Source organism: Dama dama, chromosome 15, assembly GCF_033118175.1.
Source record: "Dama dama isolate Ldn47 chromosome 15, ASM3311817v1, whole genome shotgun sequence".
Lineage (NCBI taxonomy): Eukaryota > Metazoa > Chordata > Mammalia > Artiodactyla > Cervidae > Dama > Dama dama.
The window spans coordinates 30006438-30032041 of NC_083695.1; the positions used below are offsets into that span (position 1 = coordinate 30006438).

Consider the following 25604-nt stretch of genomic DNA (forward strand, 5'->3'; position numbering starts at 1 on the left):
GGACATGCCCCCAGCTTGTCTGTCCCCCGCCAAGGCGTAGAGTGAGGGCCATTTTTTTGCAGCTGGAAGGACATGGGAAGGAGTGGGCCAGCTGCAAGGGTGAGCCTGCCGCCCATGGTCAGCCATGCCCCTCTCTGCATCTGCCTGCCCCCGTGGTTTCACCCCAGCCGTACCCTTTGTTGAGTGGGTGGCACCTCCTCTCTAGGGCCTTCTTTTCCTCAGCTGCAATACAGAGGCTGGCACTGGGGAAATCTGCGAGGGCCCTGCCTGCCCTGGCGGCCAATACTTACACATACTCTAGAGCCAGGAGTTTGTCTTCCTGTGTGTGGGGGGTACTCTTCACTCACAGAGCCGCTGCCTGCAGAGAGACAAGATCAAGCTTAGAGGCCCACTCTTGGCCTTGAGCTCCAGAATCCAACACTCGTCCTGGGCCTCCACATCCCCAGAGGCCCAGAGGCTCTGTCTAGTGGTGTCTGTCTAGTGGTCAAGGCCAGATGCAGACGTCTGGGAATGTGTAAGAATTTAGAACCTTTGGCCTTCAGTGTTAGATACTAACTATAAAGGGCTTCCCAATGGTGCTAGTGGTAAAGAACACGCCTGCCAATGCAGGAGACGTAAGCGATGTGGGTTCGATCCCTGGGTTGGGAAGATCCCCTGGAGGAAGGCACAGCAACCCACTCTAGTATTTTTGCCTGGAGCATCCTATGGGCAGAGGAGCCTGGCGGGCTTCAGTCCATGGGGTTGTAAAGAATCAGATATGACTGATATGACTTAGCATGGACACTAACTATAAAGAGCAAACTTTTACATTTAAACTATCATTATGGCAGGTGAGTACCACACACATAGCTCTGTAAGGCCAGGTCTAGGAGAAGCTAAAGAGGCTGGTACACAGGGAGAGTGCCGTAAGCCAGGTCATACTGAACAGAATGAAATTGGTCCTTGCGCACAAGGCCTCAGGTTTGGAGGGGAGATAGCGCATGGTGTGCGAGTTGTTAACCTTGGTGCAGGTAGCCCCTGCTGTGGGCAGATAGCCCCTGGGCAGGGTGGCTAGGAAGGGTGTCCTGGGGCCAGAGTGGGGCTTGAGCTGGTTTCAGACACTGTGAGGACGTTAGGGAGGGTTTGAGGAGGGGGCTGGAGGGCAGAATGAGCTCAGCCCCATTGAGGGGCAGTGTGTGGCCTCAGCTTCCATCCAGTGGGGTGGCCCTCCCCACTGCACAGTGGGGAAACTGAGGTCAAAAGGCACAGTCTGAAGCTTGGTCAGGGCAGAGTCTCCAGCCCACCTGCTCATCTTCCCAGGGGTAGGCTCACTGGGTGTGACTCAGGACTGCCCTCTCTGCGCCCCCCCCTCCAGGCTCGGCATGGAGCACGACGGTCAGGCGAACGGCTGCGCGGATGAGACCAGCCTGGGCAGCGTCATGGCGCCTCTGGTGCAGGCTGCCTTCCACCGCTTCCACTGGTCTCGCTGCAGCAAGTTGGAGCTCAGCCGCTACCTCCCGTAGGTCACCTCCGCCCTCTGCCTCTCCGCCTCCCCCATCATCTCCCCTCCCAGCACCATCCCATCCCTGACACAAGCTCCAGTCTGGTTTTGCTGGTCAGTTCCTGGGCCTCTGGGGATGTGGAGGCCCAGGACGAGTGTTGGATTCTGGAGCTCAAGGCCAAGGATGGCCTTGAGTAGATTTGGGTGGGGTAGGTGCCAGCAGAAATACTGTCACTAACCTCTGCAGCAATCAGCCAGGGCCCAGCGTCCGTCCTGCATGGTGGGCTGATTTGTCTTCCTCTCTCAGTGCAGTGAGCCCTCAAACTGTCTGAGATCCAGCCCTTATTTTGGGCCATGGCATGAACTCTGTAATGTGGGTGAAATGGGCCCTATAAGAAAGCCACGAGCTGCTTGCCTAAGGCTGGTCCTGGTGCCCTTGCCTTGGAGCCCAGACATGGTCATGAGTGGAAGCAGGGGCAACTGCGGGGTAGTCCATTTTTCCTGGAGAATGCAGCAGCTAGCACAGAGCAGCAGGCGGGTTCCTGCAGGCCTTTCTAGCTTGGTTCCTGCCCCCTCCTCTGTGAAGGGAGAGTTGGGGCGTTTTTGCCCCACCCGGCTCACCTCCTTGCCTCTGCCGGCAGCTCTTACGACTGTCTCCTTGACGACCCCTTTGCGCCTGGCTGGCCCCAGCCCCCGGAGCTGCCTGGCATTGACTACTCAATGGATGAGCAGTGTCGCTTCGACTTTGGCACCGGCTACCACACCTGCTCGGCGGTGAGTTCCCATCTCTGCCAGCTGGGATGCCAGGTCAGCCTCCTGGGTCCCAAGCTAGTCATTCATGGAGCCACCATAGGGGGATACAGGATGACCAGGGTCCAGGCCCTGCCACCTTCTGCTATGTCCCCACTGCACCCAGTCCCATGGAGGGGTGGGAGACAGTGTGTGTGTGGGGGGCGGGGGGGTGCTGGAAAATGCCTAGAAGGATGGGAACAGAATAGAACACAGAGAGTGGGCCACCAATGGGGTCCTGGCGGGCCAGGCTGGCAACTGGGGGAGTTTATCTGCCAGGTGGCTCGTGTGTCAGATCAGGTACTAGCTCTGGGCTGGTAGAGAAATAGTTGCTACCTTCTCCTGTATGGGTGTTTGGCAGAATGTTTGGGGCAGACTTCCCACCCTGGTGAAGTTCTCCTGTGTCCCACCTAATCTTTCTCCAGGGGGTCAGTTGCATGCTCCCCCACCCTCTGCCCTGTGCCTGAGATGGTAGATACAAGGGAGCAGAGTCCTGTTCTTCCCTGCAGGACAAGGCAGGGAGAGCCTGGAGCCTGGCAGTCAGCTGAGCCTCCCAGGGGAGAATCAAACAGCTGCTGAGCAGGGCCCAGGCAGAGGCTCAGAGAAGGGGACATCCCAGGGCAAGGAGGATGTCCCAAGGGGTCAGGCCTTGGTGCCTTGAGTACGTCGTCATACTCCCCCATCCAGGAACGCAGCCCCCTCCTCAGCTCTGCAGGACCTGCGGGCCCTGTGTGTGGCCATCTTGTGCATGGCTCAGGCCACACTGGGACACCTGGTCTCCACTTTGAGGGTGGAGAAGCAGCTGGGAAATGGGATTTCAGTGCCCAGAGGCTGTGTTTGTAGGACATGAGTCTGGCTGGCAGGGGATGATAGGAGAGAAAAGGAGATTGGGGCTTTCCTAGACAATGTGAACTATAAGGTTACCAGCCTTATATGAGGAGATGGCAACCCCCTCCAGTATTCCTGTCTGGGAAATCCCATAGACAAAGGAGCCTGGCAGGCTATAGTCCATGGGGTCGCAAGAATTGGACATGACTTAGTGACTAAACCACCACCCCAACCTTATATGAGAGGGAGATGGGAGTCCTGACCTTGTCTGGGTGCTTCAGGGTCTGGGCTAGACTGGCAGCTCCCTCCAAGCCCCCCACATGCACAGCGTTCAGGGACCATCAGCAGACCCAGCCTCCCCACAGCCTCAAACCGTGGTCCCTGCTCAGCGACAGAGCGGCCTCTGCAAGACAAGGACGGAGGCCTTGGAGGGGAGAGTAGAGGCATGTGGGTTGTGGGGGGCGCCTTCTCGCTGGGGTGGCTGGAGGCCACTGGCACTTGGCGGGGAGCTGAGCTGGTGGACATGTGGGGCTCTGGTTGGATGGGCCCCTCCTGCCTCCGTGGTGGTGTTTGGCCCCAGTGCCCACCCATACCCTGCCCCCTCTCTATCACTGTCGGTTCCCCTGGACAACTCGCCAGAGCTGGAGGGCCAGTCTAGCCCGGTGATCCCCTCCCCCTTGCCGCACAGTTCAGGACCTTCGAGGCCTGCAAGCAGCTATGGTGCAGCCACCCCGACAACCCATACTTCTGCAAGACCAAGAAGGGGCCCCCACTGGACGGGACTGAGTGCGCGCCAGGCAAGGTAACTGTGGGCTGGGGCTGCAGGCAGAGTGCCTTCCTGGGTGCCGGCCCCCGGGGGGACCTGCCCCTCTGGCCAGTGTGGGTGGGGTGGGAGTGTGGGGCAAGAGTGAGCCTTGCGTGCAGGCAGATGGGTGTGGAGTCCTCACATGAACTCACACACACCCCCTCTCCTCCCCGGGACCACAGTCTTTGGCTTCTACCGAGAGCAAGAGTTTGGCCTCGTCTCATAGTGCATCAACAGGCATGTTTACTCCCATTTTACAGATGAGGAGAGTGAGGCCCAGACTGGTTAGGGAACTTGTGAAGGTCAGACAGAAGGTGATTAGCAGAGAGGGAGGTGAAGGCAAGGCTCTGGGTATTCTGCCTGCTCACCTCCTCACTGCTTTCCATACTGTTTGTCACCACTCCACCCCCCCCCCCCCAAAGCTGCCCATTCACTATTTTCTGGTGTATGTTTGCACTCTCTCTTGTGTGTGTGTGTGTGTGTGTGTTGGGGAGGGGTGTTCAGGCGTCCCCAGGTCTGAGAGTCTTGAGCTGAGGTCTGAAACCCACCTCTGCTCTATCACTGGCCCTGCCTCTCCCCGCAGCTCTGTGTGGTGACCTTGGGCCATCCTCTGACTAAGCACGTCCCTCTCCTCGGCTTCTTGTGAACTTAGGAGCCCTGTCAAAGCAAATGAGGGCACTGGGAAGAAGCAGGGTGCTGCCCCCACCAGCCTGTCCTCTGCCCTTCACCCTCGGCCCTCAGCAGGCTTGCGTCTGTAAATGGTCTGTCCCTTCACAGATGGGTGGAGCTTCTTTTAAAAATCTCTATCCCTGCAGAGTCTGACTCAGTCTGGGGGTGCAGCTGAGACATCCGGAGTTTTAAAAGTTCCCCTAGTGACTCTGAGGCTGAGAAACACTGAGTTCTCTCTTGAAAATGACCTGGAGGGCTTTACTGTAATTCTTACCTATGGCCCCACAGGACAAGGGAAGGGGGTTAACCTGGGTTGAGCTCTCCTTTGTGCCCGGCCTTGTGCTGAGGCCTTTGTGAGTGTGGCTGCCTTCAGTTCTGAGAACAGTCCCATTTAACAGGCAAGTACCCTGAGGTTCAGCAAGTTGAAGTGAAGTGAGGTCGCTCAGTCGTGTACGACTGTCTGCGACCCCATGGACTGTAGCCTATCAGACTCCTCCGTCCACAGGATTTTTCAGGCAAGAATACTGGAATGGGTTGCCATTTCCTTCTCCAGGGGATCTTTCCAACCCTGGGATTGAACCCAGGTCTCCCACATCGCGGGCAGACGCTTTACCGCCTGAGCCACAGGGGAAGTAAGGTGAAGCTCTGCCAAAGCCACACACAGCTAGTAATGGCCAAGCCGGGATTCAAACCCAGGCTTCTTGAACTGGAGGCACACACCCTCCACTGTGTGGCTGGACCTCCCGGGTAGCTGGCTTTCTCTCCCATGAACATACCTGCTTGGGGTCCCAGGTGGTGATTTTGAGGTACAGAGCCAAGATCAACTCTAGATTGTGTGGGAAGATTGTGTCTTCTCTCCCTTATCCGCTCTTTGTGCCTCTGGGGGTGGTAAACCAAATAATTGCAGTTCCTGCCATCATTATTATATCACCTGCTGTTATTGGAGGGCTGTGTGTGAGTGCTCACTGCAGCCCTGTGGGTGAGTGCTGTTATCCCCATTGTCCAGCTGAGGAGTGGGCTCTGAAAGGGATATCCTTTGCTGAGGGTCATTCAGCTCACAGGAGGCATTGGATTCTGTGTGACCCCGCAGCTGGTGCTCTTAGCATTCCTTTCTCTGGGCTCACCCACGGTGCCCAGTTGGGCACTTTCTATGGCAGTGGCTCCAGGGTGACCTCATACCCTCTGCTCCATCCCAGTGGTGCTTCAAAGGTCACTGCATCTGGAAGTCGCCGGAGCAGACTTATGGCCAGGACGGAGGCTGGAGCTCCTGGACCAAGTTCGGGTCGTGTTCACGGTCCTGTGGGGGCGGGGTTCGATCCCGTAGCCGGAGCTGTGACAATCCCCCGTGAGTGCACTTGGCTGAGGTGGGCAGGGCAGGGGCCTGAGGGGCTTGGAGGGGGAGGCGCTGGGGGGCAGGGCCCAAGAAAGAAGGTCCCCTGCAGGTAGCTACGTATTCCAGTGGATGAGGACCCAAAATTGTTGCGGGCACCAAATCACTTCCACCTCGGTCAGACATCTCCCTTTGGGTCTGACATCTGAGAACGGGTCTGAGCCGGTGATTCTCAGTATCTCATGTGCAGAGAGTCTGGGTGGGCCCAAGGCTTGGTCAGTTTAACAAGCCCTTCTGTGACCCTGATCCTCCAGCTAAACTTTGAAAAAACACTGTTCACTAGCCATGTTTTAGGAGAATAAATTCCCCAAATCTGTTTGCTACTACATGAAGCAAAACTTCCTTCAATTTTTCTTATCTCTTTCTAATGTCAAATCCTCTCCTTACCCACCCCCCATTTTTCAGCATTCTGGGGGAGCAATCTATTTCTCCCTTTTATCTTCTCCATGGGGTTCCCCTCCAGTGGTTTTAGTACCTCTGAGCATCAGCTTTTTATGGCCTCCATCTCCCAAGCTGATGCAGTCTGCTTAGAACGCTTCCTGGGAGCTGGGGGCTGGCCCAGTCTGGCCCTGTGGGTCTGCTGGTCCCAGGAACCAGGGATGCAGAACCTCTGTGGGGCGGGGCCAGCCTAGCCCTCACAGCAATGAGTGATGTGATGGGGACCTCAGAACGGCAGCGTCCTAGGATCACAGAGGCTCAGTGATTGTCATCTTCTCTCCAGCATCTTCAGGAGCAGTCCTTCCTACTCTGCTGTGTGTATCCCTCCAGGGATGGGACTCTCAGTGCCTCCTGGAGCAGCCTGTTCCCGTGTCAGATAGCTGTACTGACCCTTTACAAGTAGGAGCCAAAGAGAACAGCCTTGTAACTTCAGCCTGTTGAGGGTATGAAAGCTGGGTTAGAGAAAGGGCCAGCGGTGCCCACTCTGGATAAACCACCTCCTGGTCATGGCACATAGTTATTCCCTTGATTGAAGCTCCTGTTTATTGAATTGCTCTGAAATAACTATTTTTATTTTATAAGGCTTAAATGAAACATTGTGTGTACTCTCAGCACCATGCCCGGCACAGTTTCAGCGCTAATGAAGGACGGCCTCTGTTCTAATTACTCCAGTGTATGGACCGCTTTCTCTGCACCAGGTGGGGTGCTCAGCACTCCTGTGCATAAACCCATATAACCCTCCCAGCACCTCTGTACAGAGTTCCAGTAACCCCGTTCACTTGAATACTTTGTACCCGTAATCTTACCGAATCCTTTTAACTTAATGGGGACCAGAGTACAGATTGCTTAAGGATACCTTTTTAAAATTTATTCTTCACAGACACACCAGGAGGTAGATAAAATAAGAGGTGTTATGGTCCCTCCTTGAAAGGGGAAATTAAGGCATAGCAGGACTTGGGTGTAGATTCAGCTAGATCTTTTGACTCCAAACCCAAGTCTCTTTTCCCACTCCTTAGTTTGTGGTGATAGTAAATGGAGGTGGATGCAAATGAGAGCAGTTGAGTCGTGTGTTGGGGGCCTACTGTATGTCAGGCCTGTGCAACGGGTGAAAGAATATGCGAAGATGAGTAAGACTGATTTCTCTTCCAGCCCAGTTGGAGCGGTTAGTCTTTCCCTCTTGTCTTCATCCTCTCCACCCCATCTCTTGCCCCGTTTCTTTCTTTCGTTCTCTCTTCTGCCTGATCACACAAACACAAACACAAAAATAGGTGGCATATGCCTGAAGGGACCAGAAGACTCTGAGCTCAGCAGCCCTCACAGTGGGACTCCCCCCAATTTCCAAGTTAGTGGGGCCCCTTTTTATGCTCCTCTAAAGGGCTGAGTCTCCCAGGTGGGTATGGGAAAGCCTGCCACCCGTCCAGCCTTTCCAGCCAGCACGGTCTCTCTATGCCTGTCCCAGCCCAGCTTACGGAGGCCGCATGTGCTCAGGGCCCATGTTCCAGTACCAGATCTGCAACAGCGAGGAGTGTCCGGGGCCCTACGAGGACTTCCGGGCCCAGCAGTGTGCCAAGCGCAACTCCTACTACGTCCACCAGAACGCCAAGCACAGCTGGATCCCCTATGAGCCGGATGATGGTGAGTGGGACCCTGTTCCCTCCACCTCCCGCCCCATGGCCTTGGACATCTGCTGGGTCCTTATCTTCCCAGACAGGGCCTTCTATGCCTGGCCCACCAGTGAAGGTGGAGGGACAGTGGCGGCACCCAAAGGGGCATTGCAGGTGGCAGGTTTGCCCATTCCTTTGTGCAGGCCTTTGCACTGTATATGTTGAGGGCCCACCATCCTCATGAAAATCATCCTGGATTTGAATTCTTATGCTGTTTCCTGGCAGATGTGAGAGCAATGTCTTGAGCAGGGGTCACTTGGCCCAGAAGTGCCGTTGAGGCTGGCAGCAGTGCTGGTGGCGGGGCGGGTGCTTTCAGACCTGTCCTGCATGTGCGGAAGGTCCGGTACAGGTGCTTCCTCGTGTTGCATCACCAGTGTCCAGAGAAGCTCAGTCCTGTAACTGACCATGTTTTTAGGTTTTTACTGATTGTACTACTGTTTCAGGCGTTAATGAAAATGATTGGAAAGTCAGGTCAGTGGGAGCCTGTGAGATCCTCCCACTGAGCCCCTCCAAACTACCCTGGACACAGGCCTTGGGACTCATGCAGAGGGTCAGGAGTTTGGAGCTAAGCCAGTGCCTATCTGTTTTGGAGCTTTTTTTAGTGATGTCTCTTGTAGTGGCAGAGGATGAGATGGTTAGATAGCATCACTGACTCAATGGGCATGAATTTGAGCAAACTGAGAGAGTGAAGGACAGGGAAGCCTGGTGTGCTGCAGTCCATGGAGTCTCAAAGAATCGGGCATGACTTAGTGATTGACCAACAGTAACTCGTAGCGGCAGAGAGAAGCCAGTGAAGGGCTGGGACTCATGCCATCTTAGTGCCTTCAGGTTGGAAGGACCTTCAGCTGTCCTCTGAATCTCCCTTACCTGGCCAGGCCTCTCCATGGTCCTTCCATGACCTGATGCTCACCCCCTACCACCCAGCCCTCAGCCTCAGGCAGTACTGATCAGAATGGCCTTTGCTCTTCTGAGCCCAGGGCCTCCTCCTTGTAGCCCTGGCTTCAAAGCATCCACGGCAAGACCCTCCATTCTTCAGCTCTCATTTAGAATGAGAGTCTTCAAGTTGGAAGGGACCTCAGAGGGCCTGTGTGTTGCCCCCCAGCGCACAGATCCCTCTAGGACGTGCTTGCAGGGAGTGTCTCCTCCCTGCTTAGACTCCCCCTAGTCTGGGGAGCTCACCACTTCCATGCCACTGTTGGCTGGCTTTCAGGGCTGCCTGGAAATCCACTTGCTTGAGGTGTACTGGTTAGGGTCTTACCTTTTTTTGGGAGGGTGAAAGCTCTGTACCCTTCAGCCCCTGGCCCAGGTCCCACTGGAAGTATGGCTGCTCCTGTGTGTGAGATCCAAAATGATACTGGATGTTGTCTCTAGACTCAAGTCCTGAGTGCTGGGATGTGATGTCACTGGGCAACAGGGACCTTAGGGTTGAGGAGCCAGGAGCCAGATGGTTCCTGACAAATTTTGCTTTGGAAGCTTTGCAGATCCATCCAGAACCCACACAGGCTGTTGTAACATGGGGTGGAGAAGGGCTGTAAGGTCAGTGGGACAGTTGGACTTTGGGTTTTCCCAGGACTCTTACACAAATTCCAGGAAGTTAGCTAAACCCAAACCTCCCTTTTTCTAAGAAACACAGCAAGTGTTTATATGTTCTCCAGAACCTACTTTTATAGGACATTAATAGCCTGGACAGAGAACAAGTGAAGTGAAGTTGCTCAGTCGTGTCCGACTCTTTGCGACCCCGTGGACTGTAGCCTACCACGCTACTCTGTTCATGGGATTTTCCAGGCAAGAGCACTGGAGTGGGGTGCCATTGCCTTCTCCAAGACAGAGAACATTTGATTGTTAAAACTAGAAAGGACCTCCGGAAAGGACCTCCTTCCTTCCATCACTGCTGCTCCATTTTGTAAGCCCAAACCCAGACCACTGTTCTGCCTTACTTTTATGAAGCCTTCTAATGTTCACAAACATGCTGAGATTCACTATCATATGTGTGACTGGTGATGTGTATGTAGAGATCAGAGCAGAGTCTGGCCCAAAACAGACAGCCTGGGTTAGAATCCTGGCTCTGCCACTTCCTGGGTGGCTGAGTAGCCGTGAGCAAATTCCTTAACCTCTTTGGTCCTTGGTTTCCTCCTCTGTAATGTTAGAACCTACTTCCTGGGGAGTATTGAGAGGTTTAAATTAGCTAATTCTCAAGAAGCTACAGCATACTAACACATATATATGGAATTTAGAAAGATGGTAATGATAACCCTATATGCAAAACAGAAAAAGAGACACAGAAATACAGAACAGACTTTTGAACTCTGTGGGAGAAGGCGAGGGTGGGATGTTTCGAGAGGAATCGGGTGGAGAGGGAGGTGGGAGCGGGGATTGGGATGGGGAAGACGTGTAAATCCATGGCTGATTCATATCAATGTATGACAAAACCCACTGAAATGTTGTGAAGTAATTAGCCTCCAACTAATAAAAAAATTTAAAAAAAAAAAGTTGTATGTCAAGAATGTATAAAGGTTTTTGAAGTCTGGCACATAGTAAGCTTTCATTAAGTGTTGGCTAATTGTTGTTGTTATTGTTTTATCACATGCTGTTTCTTAACAGTGTGATGTGGCATTTACTGATGGGGGTAATAAATAAGGAACTGAGGTTCAGAGAGGTCAGATAAGTTACCCAAAGTCACATGGCTCCTAAGTGCCATAGCAGGGCTTTTATGCCCAGCTCCACACCTAGTTCACCCTGCATTGCCCAGAGCTGGCCCCTGGGACTTCCCGTCCAGGTCATGCGCTAGTGTTGGTCTAAGCCAACCCACTTTCTGCGAGCCCAGCCGACTCAGTGTGTTCCCTTTCCCCACAGACGCCCAGAAGTGTGAACTGATCTGCCAGTCAGAGGACACAGGGGATGTGGTCTTCATGAACCAGGTGGTCCATGATGGGACTCGCTGCAGCTACCGGGACCTCTACAGTGTCTGTGCCCGCGGCGAGTGTGTGGTAGGTGGCCCCCTCTGGACCCACCCTCTGCCTGCCCCAGGGGACTGGAGGGCTGCAGCGCCTCCCCCTCCTTCTGTTCCCTGGGAAGACAGGCATCACCTCACCTTCCCTACCCATGACACCTCTTGTCCTCAGCATAACTCTGGGGTGCTGGAAAGGGGTCACTGCCCAACTCCATTCAAGGAGAGAGTCGTGGCTAGGTTTAAGAGCTTGACTGTGTCACATAGCATGTTTGTGGCAGAGTCCCGTCCAGGAATGTGTCTCAGTCTACGGTCCTTTCATGTCTGGGGACTGGAGAGCGGGCCAGGGGCTGCTGGCCCACATGTGGCTGTGTGGGTGTGGAAGCCTTCTTTTGCTGACCCCATCTCTGACTTCAGCCCGTCGGCTGTGACAAGGAAGTGGGGTCCATGAAGGCAGATGACAAGTGTGGGGTCTGTGGCGGCGACAACTCCCACTGCAGGACTGTGAAGGGGACGCTGGGCAAGGCCTCCAAGCAGGCAGGTGAGCAGGTGGGGGTGGCGGATGACCAGGAGCTGTGGGGTCCTGGTCCAGCCAGGGCCCTAGAGAATGAGCCATCCCTAGATGAGCCCCTCCCGGCTTGAGCCACGCCACAGTTCAGGCGGAGAGAGGGGGTCCTGGAGCCTCTGCCCTGACTGTGGTCCCTCACCATCCAGGTGTGCCTGCGCTTGGGCTCAGGAGCTCAGAACCATTTCTTGCTCGGCGCTGTGGGTCATAGGAACTGAGCTTGGCCTGGGCCTGTTGGTGGGAGTGAGGGTGAGATAGGTCTAAAGATGAGGCCCAGGCTGGACTAGCAATTTTCCTTTTCATCCTCATCTTTTACCTTGTTTTTTCATTTGTTGTTGTTTTTTTTAACTGAAGTGCTTCCCGCTTTGAACTCCTGGTCCTTTAAGTTCTTTGACTTCTCTCCATACCGTTATTGAAAAGGGCCAGATATTAGTCCTTGACACTTTAGTTTGAATTAGATTCATTTCCTCTTTGGGAGTATTTCAGCTTTGCCTTGTCTGTCCTTGTTGGGGGAATGTTGATGGTTCTGAGAAAGGTTAGTTTTCAGGCGTTGGATTGGGAGGATCATGGGGACCCCCTAATGCTGGATCTTCATGGCTTGTTTCATCAAAATCCCTACAGTGGCTTTAAGTGTGAGAAGGAATGGGAGAGTGGAACCTCAGGAGAGAAGAGGAGGGTCAAGACAGTGGGAAATAGTAGCAAGTGACACATGCACTGAGTCCATAGATTTTATAGAGCATTTTAAGCTATGTAAACTGTGATCCTCTCAGCACTTTGTGAAGAAGGGCCCATTCCTATTTACAGATAAGGAAACTGAGCTTCCTGGGTACCTATGAGGAGTGGGGGTGATGGGAGATGCTGGGCGTGGTGTTCCCAGCTCAGGATGCTCATGATTTTTCTGGAACCTCTTCTGTGGTAGGGACTCTCAAACTGGTGCAGATCCCAGCAGGTGCCAGGCACATCCAGATTGAGGAGCTGGAGAAGGTCCCCCACCACATTGGTGAGTACGGGGTGCTGGGTGATAGGCAGCCAGCCCCTGGGACCTGCCATCAGTTGTGGGGGAGCTGGGAGAATGGAAGAGAAGATTCTAATGTAGGGGGCATTTCTTGAATTTGAATAATGTGAGAGAATGCTTTTTTGTTGATTGGTTGATTTTTCATTTGTATTGAATTGGAAAGAGGCCCCATGCTTCAGATTTCAGAAGGTATGAAAGGGGATCCAGGGGAGATTCCTTCTACCCTCTACCCCAGGAGCATTTTCCTTCCCCAGGGGCAAACACTGTTCATCTCTTGTGCACATAGGTACCTTTTAAAGGTAACCCATTTTCATAGAATGTATTAGTTAATGTTTGCTGTATAATACATCATCCCTGAACTTAGCAGCTTCATGCAGCAAGTGTTAATTAGTATAAGTTCTGTGGATCCCCAGTTTGGGCTGGGGATCAGCTGGGTACTTCTTCTAACTCATCCTCCTGGAAACTCACTCACCCAAGTGCAGTCAGCTGGTGGGTCTGTAGGGACCTGGTTGGTACTGGCTGTCAGCTGGCATTACAGGGGTTACAGGGGTGACAGGGTCATGTCCCCAGCTGGCTAGCCTGGGATTATGCACGTGGGATCTGTTGCATGGTCCTCAGGAGTGGCAAGAGCAGGCAAACCCTGGTGTGCAAGCCCATTTCAAGTCTCTGCTTGCGTCCTGCTTTCTCATGTCCGAGTGGTCTAAACAAGCCTCATGGCCAAACCCAGACTCAAGAGGTAGAAACAGAATATCTCCTAATGGGAGATGTGGTACGTCACAGTGCAAAGAGGTGAACCAACAGGAATAGGAGGTATTTGTGGCTGTTTTTGCAGTCTATCAAAGGGACCCTTCAATTATTCTTATTATAATGATGCTTAAACACATAATCTCTAAGCTAGATGCCGACCCTTTATATGTACACCAGTTATACAGCTATAAAACCAAGACATTAAAAATGACAGACCCCCAAATCAATCAGTAGAATTAAAATTAAGACCATAAATGTAAGAAGGGGAGATTTTTGTGTGTTTTTTTGCTTCGTTCTGTTTTTGCTGAAACTAAATTGGCATCAAAAAATGAGCATGTGCAGAATAGGCAAATCCATAGAGACAGGAAGTAGGTTAATGGTTGTCAGGGGCTGGAGAGAGGGAGAAATGGTGAGAGACTACAAATGGGTCTCAGATTTCTTTTGGGGGTGATGAAAATGTTCTGGAATTAGATAGTGGTGATGATTACACAGTCACAGAATCGCACCCTTTAAAAGGCAGTGTTGTATTCCATGTGAATTTTATCTCGATTGAAAGCACATTAGTTTGGTTTGGAGCAGGCTCCTGGTGAGCAGGTGGGCAGAAGGCTGCTGCCCACACACTGAGCAGTGCTGGGTTCCCCACACTTGTCTGTGTTCAGACTCCTTACAGAGGGTGCATGGTGGTGATGTCCCTGGGCCATGGCAGGTCCCAGAACCCCCTCTTAACCTACCACAGCCACCAAGATGCACTGCTTATTACCAGCTCATCATGAACACAAACACAAAATGTAATATCTCTGGGAAAGTTCATATATTACAAAAATGCCAACGTTTGTATTTTTAGGTTATTATTAAAATAATAGAAAACATTTTAAAAGTCTCCTGGAGAACTTGTACTCCCTGTGCATCTACATTAGCCCAACTGTAGAAATTCCTCACCTGCTCTGGAGGGCACCTGAGTGGAGTTGAAGTAGGCAGAAGGCAGAAGGGGAAACTGAGGCCCTAAGTAGGTTGTGGGCGATCTGTGTACCCTCATTCACCTGCAGGATGAGCCTATTTGGACCCTGGTCTCCCATCTCCCAGCCGTGTGCCCCTGCCAGCCACAACTCTGGCTGTGAGATAGGAGGGCTTTGGCTTGGCCATCTCCCTGCATACCTGCCTGTGTGGCTCTGGGGAATTGTGCCAGCACAGGGGCTGGGGAGGGACAGGGGCAGGGAGAGAAGGTCATTTACCCTTGAAAGACGGTGGTTACAAATACTTTTCTTACTGCAGCCCTACGAATGATTCCATACTCTCAGCAGCCCCTTGGGCTGCCTGCACAGCGCCTGCCATCCCTCCCTACCCTGTGCAAATGTCTAGCCTTCCCAGGGAGCTAGCTCAATGGGCTTGCAGGTAGCAGATGGGCTTCTGCGGAGGTTGGGGTAGAGGCTCCTGGCATCCAGGGCAGGCCCGGGGTGGGCACATTCACTATGTGTTTGTGGGGGGAGTCTCTGAGGGTTAGAGCTCTCCAGGAGCTTGGGTGGGAAGGAAGCAGAACTGAGACCTGTAGTTGGCACAGATTGTGTGACTATTAAATGTGTGAGGTCCACAGCAACCCTGGGAAAAATGTGCACAATATGTATGTGTGAGTCTGTGTGCATGTGCCCCTGTGTGCACATGTGTGCTGACAGGGTGTGTGCTCTCTGGAGAAGCCTGGGACAGGTGGCCGCCTTGGCAGTGAAGGCCAAGGCCCTGTCCAAACACTTTTGGCACTCCTGGAATTTAGGGGCATGGACTCTGAAAGGAAGTGAATGGAGAGAAGCTATGCTGGTAACATCCACTGTGTGCGGGGCCTGAAGCTGGCACTCTTCATTGCTTGAAGCCTCATGACAACCCTCTTGTTACCCCATTTTGCAGTTGAGGAAACTGAGGCCCCGAGAGGTTAAGAGAATTGCTGGAAGTATGGAGTGGGTCAGTCGTAGGGCCTGGGCTCAGAGCTGGTAGGATCTGGATGGTGGAGAGTCCAGCCCACCATCCCCTGGAAGGTGGGGTGTACAGCCAGGGGCTGGGGGACGATAGTAGCTGTGAGCTGTGGGGACAGACAGGGGCCCTGCCTAAGGCGATACTTGGCACTAGCCCGGAGGGTCTGACCATTCTGGAGCTGGAAGAGATGAGGTTGGGGGGGGTGGTAGGGGCATCTTTCCCCCTGCTCACCAAAGAGGCTGGCCCTCTTGAGAGCTGGACCAGCAGCCTCTGCGTGTCCAGGACACACCCTTGCCCATCTCGGAGCCTCTGATTCCCCATCTGGATTAATAACAGCACCAACCTCAGAATGCATGTGAGGGTCGCACTTTGGCAGAGTGACCAGCCTGTGGTTGGTGCCCTGGATCCCTGGCTCTTAGGTTATAATTACCCCAGGTGGGGACACCCCAGGGCTCCAGAACCGTTGCCCTCCCCACCTGACTGGGGGCTTGGGTCCCAGGGTGCAGCTCTTCTCCAACCCCTGGTGCTTCCAGGGTGAATAAGGCTGTGAACCGGGGCCTTTGCTGGGGTGTCTGCAGCCTACACACCTCCTGCCCGCCAGCCAGTTCCAGTTATAGGTTGTGAGTTACTCACTGGCTTGGACTGTAAAGGGTAGACATTTACAGATTTTTTTTTAATCCACCCACTCTGTGGTCAGCCCTGTTCTGGGCCAGGGACACCAAGGTAGAGGAGATATCCTGACAGGCTGTGGGAGAGACAGGATGTCTGTAATTGCAACTATAACTCAGATACCACTTTGATGACAGTAGTAGTGCCTACCATTTATTATGTGCCAACTGCATGCCATGCACTCTGCCTCGTTCTTTATATATATCAACTTTAATTGTCCCAAGAGCCCCATGGCAGGGTAGGTGAGCATGGGATACTGTGATTATCCTCAGAGGGCATTTGCAACTTATAGATGATGAAACTGAGGCAGCACAAGGACGCTAAGTAACTTTCCCAGATCAATCTGACTCCAGAGTCTATACTATTAGCCTTTATGCTCTGCTATAGAGGTTGTTTGGAGAAGGAAATGGCAACCCACTCCAGTATTCTTGCCTAGAGAATCCCGTGGCCAGAGGAGCCGGGTGGGCTGCTGTCCATAGGGTCACACAGAGTCGGACATGACTGAAGTGACTTAGCATGCGTGCATGCATTGGAGAAGGAAATGGCAACCCACTCCAGTGTTCTTGCCTGGAGAATTCCAGGTACAGAGGAGCCTGGTGGGTTGTTGTCTATGGGGTCGCACAGAGTCAGACACAACTGACGCGATTTAACAGCAGCAGCAGCAGCATAGAGGTTGTTACTGTGCTGAACCTTAAATGTGGGTGATCTGTCAGGCAGAAAGAAGGGGAGACCAGGTGAGAGGAATGGTGTGCACCAGGGTCCAGAGGCAGGGGTGCTGTGTGGGGGCAGTGGGGTGACCCATCTGACTGGGAAAAGGCTCAGGTGGGGAAGGAGTGACAGGTAGGCAGAGAGTCCGAGGGGCCCACGGGGACGGCCCTGAAGCCCCGAGGTGTGGCTCGTGCTCCTGTGGAGGGGGATAGAAATCTGTGTGACCCTCTCCCCATGGCCAGCGGTGAAGAACCAGGTCACAGGCAGCTTCATCCTCAACCCCAAGGGCAAGGAAGCCACGAGCCGGACCTTCACCGCAATGGGGCTGGAGTGGGAGTACGCGGTGGAGGATGCCAAGGAGAGCCTCAAGACCAGCGGGCCCCTGCCCGAAGCCGTCACTGTCCTGGTGAGCCCTCGCCTGCGTGGTGGCCCCTGCCCATTCCCCTTGCTGCCACAGCCCAGTCCCCTAGCTCACTGTCTCTGCTGCCGAGCCAACACTCCTCTTCCTGTTCAGGTGTCAGGCCAAGTTGCCCTCTGTACTTCCAGGCTGGTGGGATGGAAAGTGAGAAGGGAAAAAGAATCTGTTGTCTCACTGTCCGATCAGAGACACCCCTTCAGGGAGCCTGTTCTCCATAATGCAGACTCAGAGGTAGGGCCCAGGAGGAGCTGGAGGACCTGGGTTGGTTCCCACTGTTATTCTACCATCTTCTGGTGTTCACTTGCATTGTGACTTTGCCAGCAAGTGAATCCAGTGGCCTGTGGCTCAAGGGTGCTGTCTGACACTGCCAGCTACTGTCCCAGCTGGGGCCCACCTCTGCCCACACCTCCTCTTCCTAGGCCATAAGCCAGAGCTTATGGATCAGGGATTGTTAACTTGGGAGACCAGACCAGGAGAGGCTCTGTTGTCACCGGCTGGTGGCAGGGAGACCCTGGACATGCTTTGTCTTTGGTGATACTCTTGCTAGTCAGGGAGGTCCTGGAGGACAGGGTCTGAAGCCAATCGGTGTCAATATATTAATTCAGTCCAACATGTGCTTCCTGTTCACCCTCTATTTACTGCCCACTCATACACCTATGGCCAATTGATTTCCAACAAGAATACCAAGAACATTCAATGGGGAAAGAAGAATCTCTGCAACTAGTGATGCTGGCACAACGGGATATCCACAGGCAGAAGAATGAAGTTGAACCCCTGCCTCACACCATATACCAAAATCAGCTCAAGATAGATCAAAGCCCCAAGAACAAGAGCTAAAGCCATAGAACTCTTGGAGAAAATAGAGGGATAAATCATGACCTTGGATTCCTAGATATGATACCAAAAGCATGAGCAATGAAAGAAAAAAAAAAAAGAGAGATAAACTGGTTTTCATGGAAATTGAAAGCTTTTGTACATGAAAAGACATTTTCAGGAAAGTGAGAAGATAACCTGAACAGAATAGGGGAAAGTATTTGCAATCATATATCTGATAAGAGTCTCTATCGTAGACCATATCTTCTGGAGACAAGCAGTGTGAGTGCTCTCGTGAGCAGGACAGAGCAGCAGACATGGTTCCTGCCCTTGTTGGAACTTAGGAGCATGGGAAGGAGAATCACCGATGGGCACACAGGCTGTTCAGGCCAGGCACACAGTAGGTGCTTGGCCTGAGTTTCCCTGTGGCTATGGGTCTGAAAGTCCTCCCCAGGCCATCCTTGGTGCTGCCCGCTCCTGGCTTCCACTGGTCCTGCTTCTGACCCCACATCCTCCGGGGTGACTCCTCCTCTCTGGTCTCCCTATGCTGGCCTTGCTCCCCGCCTCTCCAGTTCTGTGCCACCTCCTCCGTCTTCCCTCAGGTGCTCCCCCCCGCTGAAAGCGGCCCCCGCAGCAGTCTGGCCTACAAGTACATCATCCACGAGGACCTGCTGCCCCTTATCGGGAGCAACAACGTGCTCCTGGAGGAGACAGACACCTACGAGTGGGCGCTCAAGAGCTGGGCACCCTGCACCAAGGCCTGTGGAGGAGGTACCAGCCTGCCTGACTGCAGTGCCCTTGTGGGGCAGCCCGGGGCCTCTCGGGAGAGGAGCAGGAGGGGTCAGGGGCCTGAAATTGTCTCCATTTACCGTGTCCCCAGCTCATGCCTCAGTTTCTTCTTGAAGGTCTCTGGGGGTGTGCCAGCCTGCCTGGGTAGGGCCTTGGGGTTGGGCTGGGGGTGCTAGAGTCAAACCTGGGGCAGGGTCTCTGCCCTGCAAGGGCCCCCCTCTGTGCAGAGGGACTGTGGTGCAGAGCCATATCCCCACCTGCACTATGGCAGGGACACCTGAGATGGGCTGGTCAGGTGGCTTCCTTAGAAAGTGACTTTGGGAGGAGATGTTGCAAAGGCACAGAGGGAGGGAGGACTAGCTCCTGGCCCTCCAGAGCTCACAGTCCCTGAGGCTCTGGGCCAGGATAGTGGGGGGCCTGGCAGAACCGAGCCCCCACAACAGGCTGCCCTCCCTCCAGGGATCCAGTTCACCAAATACGGCTGCCGGCGCCGACGAGATCACCACATGGTCCAGCGGCACCTGTGTGACCACAGGAAGAGGCCCAAGCCGATCCGCCGGCGCTGCAACCAGCACCCATGCGCCCAGCCTGGGTGAGTGCTTCCAGGGGAGGGACGAGGAGGCTGAACACAGACGTCCCGCAGTCCTGACCTCAGGATGAGGGGTGCTCCTCCAGCACTGGAGTGTGGGGACACACAGACCCTGCAGTCGGGACTCTGAGCAGAGGGCACCCACACACAAGACTCTGCCCCTGCCCAGCACTGCCCTCCTTGCCCATCCGTCCCCTCTGAGGTTTCTAGATTAGCTTTCACTCCCAGAAAGAGGAAGACGTCACCTTTGTTCTGTCCCTCCCAGCATCCTTTTACAGGTGGAGAGGCTGAGGCCCGATCTGTGGACCCAGCTTTCTCTCCATGATCCAGGGGGTCCATGGAGGTGAAGAGGAGCTCAGTGCTTCTAGGGCCTAGGCCAGGGCATGTCCATCAGCTCCTCTGGGCAGTCATCTGGGGCCCAGGGATGCGGCCCAGCCTGCCAGCCCCCAGCCATGTTCTAGCCCCTGATTGGGATTTCCTAGCTCTTTTGATAACAGGGTCATGTTCTTGGGGCTATTTGGAGAAAAGAGAGGCTTTTTTTCTCTTCTCTTGGGGCTAAGGGGAGAAAAGAGCCGTGATTGGTGTAGCATCGAGATCTGGCCTCTGAGACTGTTGCCTAGCACCCCGTCAGCCCCTGGCAGGCTTCTTTAGTGACCCTCAGGCAGGGCCGAGGTTAGTGGGCCAGCAGGAAACCACAGAGAACCAAGTCCGCCTTCCTGTCTCCCTGGAGTCCTCTCAGGGTTAGGGAAGGGATTCCAGTTCATCCTTGCTGACCTATAGCAGCTCTGTTCCTGTAGGCTGGAGGGGCCTGGGGCCAGGGCAGGAGCTGGTGACTGGTGCTAGAGCCTGCCATGGCCTCCTCGTGTCCAGTTCTAGGCCATGGTCCCCAGCCCCCTCGCCCTCCATGCTTTTCTTTGACGCGTTACTTTTTATTCCGGCCGCTTTCCCCACAGACACTGGTGGGCACAGAGTGTGTGGGGCTAACGCCTTCATGACCCTCAGCAGGTTGCCCGCCAGAAACATGGCTTGTCTCTTCATGTGTTAAATGCCAAGTGAAGTTAGAGGGCTTTTGGTTTTGTTTTCTAAATGAAGGGGTTGATTGAAATCCCTGGCTTATTAAACAATGCCTCAGGAAATAGAGGAGTGGCATTTGGGGGCTGCCCTCCCTCCATCCTGCCACAGGTCTTGCATTTTCTCTTTCTAGACAAGCGCAGTTTTGCTTTGGTCTAACTCTTCCAGTGGGCATCTGCTTAAGATGCCGCTGGGAAGTTGCTCTGTGGCTGAAATATGCTCGGAGACCACCAGCTTGGCTGATCAGCCAAAGCTCTGCAGGCGGTGATAGCGGCAGTGCCTGCATTTATGATACACCTGCTGTGTGCCTTGCACCCTGCCACATGCTTTACGTATGCATGTCCTTAACTGTCCAAGAGTCCCCGGAGGCTGGGGGTACTTCTGCTTCTCTTGTGGCACGCAGACTCTCTAGTTGCAGTGTGGGCTCCTGAGCTCATGAGATCTGTGGTTTGCAGCACATGGGCTTAGTTGCCCTGCAGCATGTGGGATCTTAGTCCCCCAACTAAGGATTGAACCCATGTCCCCTGCATTGGAAGGCAAAGTCTTAACCACTCAGCCACCAGGAAAATCGAGTGTTGAAACAATCCTGATATAAAGGTGGGCTAACTGTGACTTAGAGCAGTCAAAAGCTTTACAGGGTGCAAGGACACGCAGAGTGGCAGGATTTAAATAGGCATTATACCCGTTTTTTAGACGAGGAAGCTGAGGAGGGAGTAGGTGACCTCCCTAAGGCCACACACCTGGCGGCTGCAGAGTCAGGTGGGTGGCTTGGGCCCCAAGCATTCTGAAGCCCAGACCTTCTCTCTGGCTCCTGCCTCCTGTGGTTCAGAGGGTGGGAGCAGCTCTGGGAGAAAGTATGCCACAGTCCTGCCTTCCCGCTACCTTTCTCCCTGTCTGTCTCCAGGTGGGTGACGGAGGAGTGGGGCACCTGCAGCCGGAGCTGTGGGAAGCTCGGGGTGCAGACTCGGGGTGTGCAGTGCCTGCTGCCTCTCACCAACGGTACTCACAAGGCCATGCCGGCCAAGGCCTGCCCCGGGGACCGGCCTGAGGCCCGTCGGCCCTGCCTCCGCGTGCCCTGTCCACTCCAGTGGCGGACAGGAGCCTGGTCCCAGGTGAGCTGTTTTCAGAGGGTGCAAGGGGCTGGGCTGATAGGCACTTACCCTGGAAAGTCCAGAAAGAGGTGGGTCTGGGAGGGGGAGCTGCCGAGAGTTCTGGTTGTCCATGCAGGCAGAGTTTCTGACTGAATTTCTCTCCCCACATCTGATTTGATTTTTCTCAAAACTAAGTCCAACAGCTTCCATGTATGCTGGGACATGGGTCTGTGCTTGGCCTTTGTATTATTCAGTATCTGCTTTGACCTTCACTGAGAGCTGGGAGGCCTGGGCTAATATCCCTGTATTTTAGATACGCAAATTGAAGCACATTCTTTTTAATATTTATTTTTCTTTGGCTGTCCTGGGTCTTACCAGGATCCTCCATCTTCACTGTGGCATGTGGGATCTAGTTCCCTGACCAGGGGGTGGAAGCTAGGCCCCCTGCATTGGGAGAACAGAATCTTAGCCGCTGGACCACTAGGGAAGTCCCTGAAGCACATTCTTGCATTCAGGAAATATTTACTGAGTGCCAACTACTGTGCTAAGAAGGCCTAGAACCCGTTACCAACAGACCTGATTCGTGTCCTTGTGGTGCTTACAGTCCAGTGAGGGAAACATGGGGCGAGACAAAAGCGTGTACAAGCTGCAGTTGGATCTGAGCAGAAGTAAGCAGGGTCACATATCAGGGAGGGCCTCTCTGAGGCAGTGACATTTGAGTTGTGACCCGAGGTATGAGTCATGGGAGGACCCCGAGGCAGGAACGACCTTGTTATATTCCAGAAACAGAAAGGGACTAGAGCTGAATGGGAGGGGCAGGGGTTGTAGGATGGCTTTGGAGAGGTGGGCAGGGGTCAGATGCTGCAGGGCTTTATGAAGAGTTAGTTATTCTAAGAGCAGTGGGAATCTTGAAAGGTTTTAACGTGTATCACAAGCTCTGTTTTCAGGTTTAAAGATCACTCTGGCAGCTCTGGAGCAAATTCATTGTTGGGAGGTCAGCAAAAGAAAAGGGAGACAATAAGAAGGCTGTGGAGTGGTCCAAGGACCACGGGGTCTTGTGTTTTCTTAAAAATTCATTGGGTTTGAGCTTTGAAGACATTACGTAGAGTGAAATAAGCCAGACACAAAATGATGAATACTGTATGATTACTTCGGAGAAGGCAATGGCACCCCACTCCAGTACTCTTGCCTGGAAAATCCCATGGACGGAGGAGCCTGGTAGGCTGCAGTCCATGGCGTCGTGAAGAGTCTGACATGACTGAGCGACTTCACTTTCACTTTTCACTTTCATGCATTGGAGAAGGAAATGGCAACCCACTCCAGTGTTCTTGCCTGGAGAATCCCAGGGATGGGCTCGCACAGAGTTGGACACGACTGAAGTGACGTAGCAGTAGCAGTATGATTACTTAACGTGAGATACCCACAACAGTGAAATCCATAGAGACAGAAAGTAGAAGGGTGATTGCCAGGGGCTGGGGGAGAGGGGGTGGGAAGTTAATGTTTAATGGGCGCAGAGTTTCTGCTTGGGAAGAAGAATCAGTTCTGGACCTGGGTGGTGAGGGTTTCACAATAGTGTAAATACACTCAATGCCACTGAACCATGAATGTAAAAATGGTCTCAATGTAAATTGTATGGTCTGTATGTTTGACTATAATTTTTGAAACCTCAACTGATCACAGAGATAAGCACAATAATGCTTATTTCAATAGAAAAATACCAGGAAATATTATATATATATATATATATATATATCCATTCATAGGAAATTATACCAAAAAACCCCCCATGGTCTGTTCACATAATAAAATACTATACAGCAAGAAAAATAAATAAGCTTGAACTGTACTTATCAACATAGACAAACCTCAGAAAAATAGGTGAGAAAAAGCATTGACATATGAAGGACAAAAACACTTCCAATGGGGCTACCATTTATGTACAGTTTAAAAAGACACAGCACAATATTTGAAAATATGCCAGAATGCTGATTTATTAACATTGCTAGTGGGCTGTTTGAACAGGCGTTCATGACCAACTTCCTCATACTTTTCTGCAGGCTTGAAATATCACACAATACAGAGTATTTTATTTTTATTATTATTAATTTTGTGGGTTGCGCTGGGTTTTCGTTGCTGCATGCAGGCTTTCTCTAGTTGTGAGCAGAGGCTACTCTCTAGTTGTGGTGCATGAGCTTCTCATTGCGATGGCTTCTCTTGTTGCAGAGCACGGGCTCTAGGGCATAAGGGCTCAGTAGTTGTAGCTCTCAGGCTCTAGAGCTCAGACTCAGTAGTTGTGGCCCATGGGCTTAGTTGCTCTGAGGCATGTGGGATCTTCCTGGACCAGGGATCAAACCCATGTCCCCTGCATTGGCAGGTGGATTCTTATCCACTGCACCACCAGAGAAGTCCAAAACAGATTATCTTTAACTAAAAATCCCCACACAACCCATGCAGGGTTTATATTCTTCTCTGTAACATATAGCTTTATTTGTTTGACTGTTAAACAGACAGATTGCTGGTCCATAAGGGACCCCTTACATAAAACAGAGGTGACAGTTGGTGGAAGATCATTGCCCCCGTAAGACTGGCAGAAACATTCCAGAGCTGTGGGTGCTTGTAGCTCTTCATCCTGGGAGATGAACTGTCTTTGTCCTGTGGTTCTGTGTGGTGTGTGACCCCTGTGTCTCCCTGGGTTGTCACCTGCCCCCAGTATGCAAAGTAGACCTTTGCTAGTCCTTTCATCCCACTAGGAGAGGCTGTGCTCAGTGCTCGCAAAACCCAGTGACCTCAGGAGGCATGGGTTTGATCCCTGGTTGGGGAAGTTCTGCATGCCGTGTGGAGTGGCCAAAAAGAAAGCCCAAGACAAACAAGCCTGGTCACATGGGGCACCCTCCCTTGCTTTTCCTGAAGTGACCCTACTGATCTATTAGAGCATGGGGGTTCCAGGAGATGGTGTGTGTGGCAGTCCTCACCAATGGCCTTCTGCTTCTGGCACCCATGCCAGGATACTTTTGAGCATGTCTCTGCATGCTGAGTTTTGGAAAGCAAAGTCAGTGAATGTCAGAGCTAGAGGGGTCCATGGGGACCCTGACACCTAGCTCTCTTGGCTTAGCTGGTGTTACAGTCTGGGTTCCTGCATCCCCTTGACAAGGTATCATCAAGTGCATAGACCTGCCCCAGGTCCCTTGGACTGGTGGATGGCAACAGGGAGTGTGCCAGGGTGATACACAAATTATTTGAGGACCCAGGCAGAAACCGGACACAATGAACATAAGCGATAGTGCCAGAAGGGGGTCCCACAGGCCCCCTCCAGGAGGTGGGGAGGTTCGGGGTGGTCTAAGATCAGGACAGTGGCTCTTTCCCACCTAGTTGAGGAATATTTGGGCTTCCCTGGTGGCTCAGATGGTAAAGAGTCTACCTGCAATGTGGGAGACCCAGGTTCAATCCCTGGGTCAGGAAGATCTCCTGGAGGAGGGCATGGCAACCCACTCCAGTATTCACGCCTGGAGAATTCCATGGACAGGGGAGCCTGGCGGGCTACAGTCCACAGGGTCACAAAGAGTCGGATACAACTGAGTGACTAAGCCGCAGCAGCAGCAGAGGAGTATTTGAGGTTGCTGCAGTGACCTGGAGAGGCTGTTGAGTGCGGTCCTTGCACGTCCCCTTGGTCAAGCAGAGACTTGGCACCCTCCTCTGTACACTTCTGTCCTGCACATTGGCTGGGCCTCGGAGCTCACCATCCCCTTCCTGTGTCTCTCCACCACCCCGGCCTGCCCCCACCCCCCACGACAGTGCTCCGTCACCTGCGGAGAGGGCATCCAGCAGCGGCAGGTGGTGTGCCGGGCCAGCGCCAACAGCCTGGGGCAGTGTGAGGGGGACAAGCCGGACACAGTCCAGGCCTGCAGCCTGCCCGCCTGCGGAGGTGAGCCGGGGTGATGGGGGTTGCCAGCTTCAGGTCAGCTGGACCTGAGGCCCAGCCTGACTGGCTTCCCAGCCCACTGGTACCCCCCAGTACTAGCGCTTCTTCCCCACCTCTCCCAGGAAACCTCCAGAACTCCACAGTGAAGGCAGACACCCGGGAACTTGTGACCCCAGAGGGGCAGTGGGTGCCACAGTCTGGGCCCGTGGATCCCATCAACAAGATATCATCCAGTAAG

At 53.3% G+C, this 25604-nt stretch overlaps 1 protein-coding gene across 3 annotated transcripts in view; it reads left to right on the top strand.

Annotated features, from left to right (window-relative positions):
• Positions 1-25604, top strand: part of ADAMTS14 (ADAM metallopeptidase with thrombospondin type 1 motif 14) — a 114053-nt gene that overhangs the window by 84197 nt on the left and 4252 nt on the right. For all 3 annotated transcript variants that reach the window (XM_061161732.1, XM_061161729.1, XM_061161730.1), the window contains exons 8-21: positions 1355-1498; positions 2122-2254; positions 3786-3899; positions 5768-5916; positions 7859-8034; positions 10917-11050; positions 11428-11551; positions 12495-12575; positions 16919-17082; positions 18510-18678; positions 19156-19288; positions 21261-21468; positions 25240-25369; positions 25489-25599. In XM_061161732.1, coding sequence (XP_061017715.1) covers positions 1355-1498; positions 2122-2254; positions 3786-3899; positions 5768-5916; positions 7859-8034; positions 10917-11050; positions 11428-11551; positions 12495-12575; positions 16919-17082; positions 18510-18678; positions 19156-19288; positions 21261-21468; positions 25240-25369; positions 25489-25599 — 1970 coding nt within the window. The remainder of the gene's footprint in view (positions 1-1354; positions 1499-2121; positions 2255-3785; positions 3900-5767; positions 5917-7858; positions 8035-10916; positions 11051-11427; positions 11552-12494; positions 12576-16918; positions 17083-18509; positions 18679-19155; positions 19289-21260; positions 21469-25239; positions 25370-25488; positions 25600-25604) is intronic.